This window comes from Leptonychotes weddellii, chromosome 7 (assembly GCF_054177405.1).
Source record: "Leptonychotes weddellii isolate Sample4059 chromosome 7, ASM5417740v2, whole genome shotgun sequence".
Classification (NCBI taxonomy): Eukaryota; Metazoa; Chordata; class Mammalia; order Carnivora; family Phocidae; genus Leptonychotes; species Leptonychotes weddellii.
The window spans coordinates 33623407-33632150 of NC_138375.1; the positions used below are offsets into that span (position 1 = coordinate 33623407).

At 36.4% G+C, this 8744-nt stretch overlaps 1 protein-coding gene across 4 annotated transcripts in view; it reads left to right on the plus strand.

The window, feature by feature from the left end:
• PARP8 (poly(ADP-ribose) polymerase family member 8) overlaps positions 1 to 7858 on the plus strand; it is a 167805-nt gene extending 159947 nt beyond the window's left edge. For all 4 annotated transcript variants that reach the window (XM_081826111.1, XM_081826109.1, XM_081826112.1 and 1 more), the window contains one exon: positions 3283 to 7858. In XM_081826111.1, coding sequence (XP_081682237.1) covers positions 3283 to 3385 — 103 coding nt within the window. In that variant the 3' untranslated portion in view covers positions 3386 to 7858. The remainder of the gene's footprint in view (positions 1 to 3282) is intronic.
• The last annotated feature ends 886 nt before the right edge of the window (positions 7859 to 8744 follow it).

Below are 8744 nucleotides of genomic sequence, written 5' to 3' on the forward strand. Positions count from 1 at the left end.
AGAGAGAGAGAGAGAGAGCACAAGTAGGCAGAGCAACAGGCAGAGGGAGAGGGAGAAACAGACTCCCCGCCCAGCAGGGACCCCGACGTGGGGCTCGATCCCAGGATCCTGGGATCATGACCTGAGCTGAAGGCAGCCGAATAACCGACTGAGCCACCCAGGCGCCCCAATACTTTCAATCTCCATCTCAGTCTCTCACTCTTGCTCTCTACTCTCCGTTTGCTTTTGCCCTGGGCTCTTTCTATCCTAAATTATTATTGTTTGTTTAAAGGATGTGAGTCTCATCTTCTCTCCATTAACTATTAATGCCTTTCACGTGTCAATGAGCATGTAGTATTTGGGGATAGCAAACCCTTCCATTTGATGGAAATAAGAATGTTGGGGTAGTGGGACATGACTGGAGGGGAAGTTTAGGTTTGGGTTCCGAAGGACCCTGGTGCACTATGCCAGTGCCATTGGATTTTTGTCCTGCAAGTGAAGTGCAGGCCATTTGTATCACTCTAGCGAGAGCAGAAAACACCCTTCTCGGAGGGGACGGTGGGGCTAAGTATGGAGACCGAGAGATCAGTTACAATGTTCTTACAGTCATCTAGGTCAGTGTTTCTCACTCCAAAAGAAAACGTTTTTGACATTGTGACTTGGGAAAAAACAATGCTTGCTTTGTGTGGTGCATTCGGTATTCTGTGTCCTATCCTATTCTAGTTTCACTGAAAAATGCTAGCCCAGACAATCTAAGTTAATTTCAGAACCCGCTAATTGTACGTGTAACCTGCAACTTGAAAATCACTTATTTAGACGAATGATAATGAAGCCATAAACGGAGGTAATGGCATCAAATGGAGAGAAGATGCACCTGGCAATAATTAGGAAAACAGAAGCAAGATAACTTGGTGATTTATTGGATTTAGGCACATGGAAGAGCCAAGAATGACCGAAGTTCTCTTGTTGAGAGACTGGGTACATGATGGTACTCCAAACTGAGATTATGATAGAGGTAAAAAAGCAGGCTTGGGGTTAAAAAATTAAGCAATTTTGAATACACTAGATTTGTGATTTCTGTGGGGAGATTATAGTTAGGGAAGGATGTAAGGATTAGAGATATAGTTTAGGAATCAGCATGTGGGTGATGATTAAAGCAGCGGGAGAGACTGAAATAATTGAGAGTTTGCATATCATGAAAAGAGAAAACACTGAGAGTGAATTGTGGATAAAGCCAGCATTGAAATGGGAGGCCAGGGAAGAGGACGCAATGAAGGAAACAGAATTAATAATCAAAGGACCAACTAGGGAGTGAAGAGATAATATCGCTTCAGGGAAAAGAGCAGTCAACTGTATCACATACTGCAGACGTAGCAGGTAGAATCTGAATTCTTCACATAAGAGGCCATGGGTAACCGTTGTCCAGACTTTCAGTAGAGTGGTAGGGTCGGAAGAATGATTGCAGTGGGTTGAGGAAAGCATGAGCGGTTAGAATGTATTGTAGACAAATCTCAAAGGTCAGCTTTAAATTGAAAGGAATAGAGCTGGTAGTACGCAGGTACCAGTTAAGCCAAGACTGTCTTACTCAGCTTTGCGTCCAGTGTACAGAGGACACAGATGCCACAGGGTCAGAGCAAACACAAATGCGTATTAGGAAAGTGAGGAGAGATCCGCGTGGACTGGTATGCGTAACTGGCACTCTGGTTTTCTTTGTCTCTCCATCCTCTTTTTGGCAGTGTCTTTTTGCTTTCCGAAATCCAGATCCTTGAGGAACTAGCTGGATTGGCTTGGTGAATACCATTATCTCCCGCGGGATGAGCCTGCAAGCCAGGGTGCCTCCCCAGCCTTGGCTCAGCGTTATGGATGCCTTAGTTTACCCTTTGGCCCCGGGGGTAGCCAGGATGTACACAGAAACCATATAACATATTTTACTTGCCCCATAAAATGTATCTTTTATACGGTTTGCCACAAAGCTCCAAACTAGCGTTGGACATTGCTTAAAGCATTTCACTTTAACATTCTCCATTTAATTAACAGAGCACTTACAGTTTGGTCTCCTGGGAAAATCATTATAAGTAGGCCGTGTACCACATATCCCTTTCTTTTCTTCACAGTAGTGCTTCACCATTGAGTGTCATAGATAAACACGTGCATGCGTGCATGTGTATGTACTTACACGGATAGAATTAACCTAGTTGATTGGCCACCGTGGGTCAGTTCTTAAAGAGTTTAAACTTGCTACAAATGGAGTTATCACTAGGTGTTTGAGCAGTGGATTATGTAAGGACCTGAGTTCTCATTGCTGTATGTCATCTATTCCATTTTCCTGTATTGTGCTATTTCAGGAGAATTTTAATGTGGTGAGAAAAAGGCAGGGGTGCGCATAAATCTTTGAGACTGCTTACACCCATGGTTATCTATTTTGAAGTAATTACCACTTCTCGAAAGCTTCTGTCTTGAAGTCATTTTTACGAAGTAAAATTAATTCATCACCTATTCTACTTCTGAATCTTATCACGGAAGTTTAAAAATTCATTCTTGGAAAATTCTTTTTGCCCAAGTAAGTTTATTAGAGGAAATGAATAATCATCTAATACGCAATTCTTTCCTTCTAAAGGACTTAGTAATCGCTGTCCTTTAATGTTATATTTCCACTTCTATAGCTTAGCGAAACTTAGCACACTTGCACTCTTGTGTGAAGTATCAGCACAAATAAGAGTATCTTCTAGAGTCAGACTACACAGAGCCGCCAGTGATAAGGAAAAAAAGGCGGCACTGATCACGACGGAATAATAATGAGAGGGCAGGCACTGTGAGGGAGCAGTGGCAGAAAGTGAAGTCATTTCTCAGGGTGTCGCAGATCAGAAAATAAACAAATGAGTGAAGTGGGAGTGGGGTTCACAAGATTCGAACCTACGGAACCGAAAGCTGAAGCTGGTATGTTCTTTCACGGTGGGCTCCGTAGAACAGCTGCCGTGGGAAATGCCCGCCAGGCAAAGACAAGAACAATGCTTTATGTGGGGATGAAAAAGTTAAGATTAAAAGGGAAAGAAGGAGGGAAGGAAGGAAAGAGGGAGAGAGGGAGGGGCAAATCAGGGCATGATTTGGGATAATCATGTGTTTAGTCATGCAGGCTTTTCTGCATTTGCGAACACATTATTAAATACAACTGAGAAATAACGTCTTCACTACTGAATCCCTTTGGCTATATTTTAGGTATCAAATGGCATTTCTGAGGGGTGCTTTTTTTTGTTAGTGTTTCGTCTTTTTAAAAATGTCTTACGTTTCTTTTTTGTGTTTTAGCTATGAAGATGGTCAGGTTGGAGATACGAATATTAACACACAAGAAGGAGGCATTCACAAAGAGATCCTTCGAGTAATTGGTAATCAAACTGCTACTGGTTAAAGGACCATCATTTAATTAACATGATTTGAAAGCCTTCCTCGGGTTCAAAGCTGGATTTTGAACTGAAGAAGATGATAAAATAATTTATTGTTATTATAAACAAAAGTAACCCTTTGAATACTGATTTTTTTCTTAGTATTTCTAAGTATCTTATTAAATACCTAAAATGGTATAAAATTTATCAATTGTAGGGTTATGGAATCTAGTAATAAAATTACAACAGCACTTAAACTGAAGTTTGGGTTGCTCACACAATAAACAGATTGAAAAAACAGTTTTGTGCTGATATTTTTATATTAAACTCTTTAATTGGAAATTTGTATTATATACCGACATTTTAGGTTACCAAAATAGATCTGAGAACATTTTATAATGACGTCTAAATCTATACAGTACTTTGCAATAAGTATGTTTGCACATTCTGGTGTGCTACTTAATTAGTGGTATGAACATTCAAATGTTTTGGGGAGGGATATTTCCTATTCTCCTGTTATTTTTTTCTTATACAAAAACAATTAGGTCTTAGATGCAGTGCTTTGCCCAAGAGTATGTAATGTATATATCTATAGATTGATGCATCAAAATGTGTGATCGTGCAATTATGTGTGTATATGCACATATATGTGCTTTGACAACAGAGATAGCACGGCTCCACGATTCTATGCTCATTTGATGAAAAGAAAATAATATTCAGTAAGCAGTAAATCTGGACATAAACCAAGACATGAGTCAAATTTACCACCATTCATTCACTGAAGATATTTAGAAACAATTTTTCTATTTGTTTAAATAATTTCCCCTTCAGTTAGAATTCAACTCTTTTATAATGTTATCTAACAGTTATAATTTGGGGAACACAGATGCCCCAGGTGGACTAATTCTATATTCAAATGATGATATGTTTAAAAGAAGGGCCTCAGAATTTAAACAAACGGTATATATTTTTTATTTCCTACAATGGAACATTTTTAAAATTTATTTATACCACACCAGCATTTTTTGTATTTTTTCATCTAATACCTCTGCTTATTTTTTTTCGTATTGAGAAAGAAGACAAACGTTGAAGTTTCTTTTATATTAAAAGAACACAAATAAGTTTATAGAGAATAATAACACCAGCTCTTAGCATTTTCCTTTCAAGAGTCATGTGCTCATCAAAATCATTTCTGTTTCTTTGGGTCCTAAAGTTATTCTTATTCATCATAAGTTTTAGACAGTGTTTATTTTCCTACATGATGTCTTTGGAATAAGGCCATTCATGAGAGCAGTTTAATTAGCAAGTCTACCACTCTGTTCAAACCCTGAGTCATTAGGCTCTTATCTGATTCTAATTTATTTAGAAAGAAAAAATAAATAAAAATGTTTAGTCATTTGCAAATATAATGTTATAACTTCTGTGTTTATTTCCTTTGGCATAAAAGGGGAGCACAAAGGTCATACTCATTGTTAAGGGTTGCTATCTAAGAAGTATTTGCTAATTGTTTGTTTTCTTGTATTGTAAATAATTGATATGCCACTTATTTCTGCAAAAATAGTCTTAAGGTGGATGGGATATTAATCATTGTGATAGGATCCACTTAAAACACTGATCTGTTCTGATTTGTGCCTCTGAACTCAAAAGCCAGACTGAGGGATCGTGTTGCATGGTAGGGCCAAGCTATAGTATCTTACTTAGTGTTCTGTGACCAGATACTTGAAGACTTCACATGCGACAAGAGGACGACTTGCTTTTTTTCTGTCAAGATTCCCCAAGGCTTCCAAAAACCTTTGACTGGGTTTTAAAAACAGTTTTAAGCAACAAAATTATTTTTCAAATTAATTTTGTGGCTCGTTCGGTAGATAGCAGCATTGTGAAGATGTACTAGCAGGATTTAGAAATTGAGGTCTTGGAGCCCGACCTGTGTGGCCTCCGGTGCCTCCAAACGTAGTTTTAAAACCACGGACCTAATCCATTAAGGTCTGACTTCACAGTTGAGTGATCTGTAAGGAGTGTAGTATGAGAATCTGAACTGGAAGGGTAACTTGGAGGACTCAGGGGAGAGTATTTCAGGGAGGAAAAGCTGGCATAATGCAAACTTCTACTGCCAGTTCAAGAATAAAAGTAGATTAAACTCTTAGAGCAAGGGAAGTGGTTGATAGTTTTAATGCCTACTAAATATTACAGACAATAGACATCTTTTATGATAATAAAATCAGATGTCTCCTAATGGTAATTCATTGAATGTTATTGCAATGTAGAATGACAGATTGTAAATTTGTTTTGAAAAATTAAGTTCAGAACCTTGTAAGCAAATATTCTAAGTATTAGAGCCAGTCCTTTAATTGAACTTTTGATATTGTGGTAACTACAGCATCCTGATACTTATCTTTATTTTTAAAGAATCTAATTTCAGTATCTATCATTAGTAAATGAATATCATGCTTCCAAGATCCAAGTAGGTCTTTAAAATGTAGAAGTTTGAACATTATCATGCCTTGATTCAGTCACCCCATTAAGATTACCTATTGAGATATTTGATGATTCCAAACATGGATATTGTATTGTATTTATATAATATTTGAAGTCTGTTCACTGATGCTTTGTTATAGTTACATTAATTGTGTAGCCATTACTACATAGTATTAACCCACTGAGCAAAGGTAATCATTTATTTTCATTCTTGAAGTAGGGGAAGAAGAACCTTAATTTATTTCTACTTTTTCCTGCGTTACTGATTTTGTAAACATTTCACAATGAGTAATTTGTCCTCTTTCACTGTCCACTGGATTAAAAAAGAGAAGAAAATGATTGAACATTCAAGAAGAGAAAAGAGTAATAATATACTTATAACCTAGTGCTATAGAATACATTATGGGAAGGCACTTTTGGTGCCTTACATTGCATTATGTTGAAATGATTTTTATTTTTTTTGCTCAACAAATCTCAGTCAAATGTTGGGTGTGAAGGTGGTTTTCAATTTAAAATTTAAATGAGTGCCACATCCTTAAACTTAGTATCAAATATGTGATGTAAAAAACCAATCCCAAAACTGTTGTTAATGTTCTGAATATCTCTCATTGAAAAACTTAAGAGTTTAGAAAAGACATCTCTCAATTATTCTCCGCTTTGCTAAAAGAAAGGAAACTTTTAATATGCAAATCTATGAATTTTTAATATCATTGAAAGAATTTTAGCAGTACTTCATACCATAATACCGTAACTTGCCAGAGGCCATGGTGTTTGAGAAAATTCTAAGGAAAAACTCATCCTCCTTGTTAATGTCTGGATGCCTTCATCAGATAGTAATTTAATATGTCACGAAGGGCCACTCAACCTTGGACTGTCTACCACTGAAGTATGTGGATTTCATAGTAGCACTTGAAGCACATTGTAAAAATATTAGGATGGTATTCGATTGTTCTGCTGAATTCTTCATTATAACACTACCTCAAGACAAATGATATACTGTTTGTTAAGGTAACTTGGTTTCCAGTCGAAGGAACAATAAAATTTTGCAAATGGAAATTATCAGATAATTCAGTCAAGACCATGTTGCTGGACATAGATATTGTCAGTTACCTCCTGACATGCAGAAATATGGATATTTCAGTCATTGGTGCTGAGTGACATAGCTAAGACCCAGTAAGTGGGTGTTTCAAGGGGTTTCAAGGCAAAGTTTGAATATGGTTAGTTCCCTTTAAGATTGGTTTTCTCCATGGGCCAACTTTATGTCCACTCACCTAAGCCACAAACAATCGCCCACTTACAGTTAAAGGATTAAAATACTCAACTGCTTTGCCAGAATGGCAGACTGAATATTCAATTCTTTTGGCATTGAATGCCTGCTAAATTTTTGTCAGATTATATATAAATTTGATGTATATTATTGTCCAGTCAATTTTTCCTGGAGATTTTGTATACACTATGATATATTAGGATAAGTTTTTGTAGGTTAAAAGAATTTCAAGTAGTTTTTAGACAAAACATATCCATGAGTGTGAAAAAGCTGTGTTGAAGAGTAGATTACATTACACATTTACCAGCAAGTCAGTAAAAAAAAATAGTGCTTATTTACATAGTCAACATAATTTAATGTTCTAAAAATATTTTCTTCAATCTGCCCAATATTTAATGTGTCATTTGAGATTTAAAAAAATACAGCCACTCCTTTATGTAAACATTAAAAGATGCCTATGTTTCTTTAACTATCCAGTCTTCTTTACAATAAATTTCTTGACTTTTGTGCACAAAATAGTATTGCAACCTGCTATTTAGCCTTTGGTGCCTTAGAGTTATTATAAATATTTAACAATATGTACATAATGTAAATACTGCCAAGAGATCACTAAGGCCAAATATTTTCTCTATTCACTTTTTATTGCACTTGCTTTCTATTGCTACTTAAGCCTCTTTTATCAAGCTTTGTAATAGTTCTAACATTGTAGCCAATGTAAATGTTTACTTTCAATAAATCTGAATTTGTTCAACAAGTACGGTATATGTGGGCACTATTTTGAAAACCGGTTAGGCCTTAGATATTCCTGATGATGAATCTTGCTTCTGGGGACTAGATATTTGAAATTCTCAACAAACTCTAAAAACGATGTTGCCCTTTTCACTTATAAAATACTTTTAAAGGGCACCTGGGTGGCTCAGTTGGTTAAGCGACTGCCTTCGGCTCAGGTCATGATCCTGGAGTCCCTGGATCGAGTCCCGCATCGGGCTCCCTGCTCGGTGGGGAGTCTGCTTCTCCCTCTGACCCTCCCCACTCTCATGTGCTCTCTCTCATTCTCTCTCCCTCAAATAAATAAATAAATAAATCTTTAAAAAAAAAAAAAACTTTTAAAATAAGAGGGAATAAGAGAAAAAAAAAAAACCTTTCTTGCCAGTATTCCCCTCAAATACTTGCGATAGATTTAACTGGCCATGTTGAGTACCATTTTTATCTCAAATCGTGTCAAGAAATACAGGACTGAAACAAAAGACTTATACATTTTGTAGGTATTCTCTATAAACACTTAGGAATATCCAAAGGAGCATTCCAGAGGAACCATCTTAAATTTTCTAAGCATTTCTGACTTGATTAGTAATTGGAAAATGATTTTTAAACCATTACTTTTTATAACAGACATCTCATTAACTGAATAAGACATTAGTCCTTAAACAAATTTGGTTTTCTAAACACATTAATAGTAAATATGAGGAACTCAGTTTATATCCCCACAAGAAATAACATTTTTTACTCATGTTACTTTTAGAGCTGAGAAATCATAGATAGCAAACTTCTGTTTATTACACTTGATTTCAGTTACTCTAGGAATACTTGTTCAGCATCTAGTGTGCTTATTTACAGTCACAATATTCTCATAAGGAATAGAG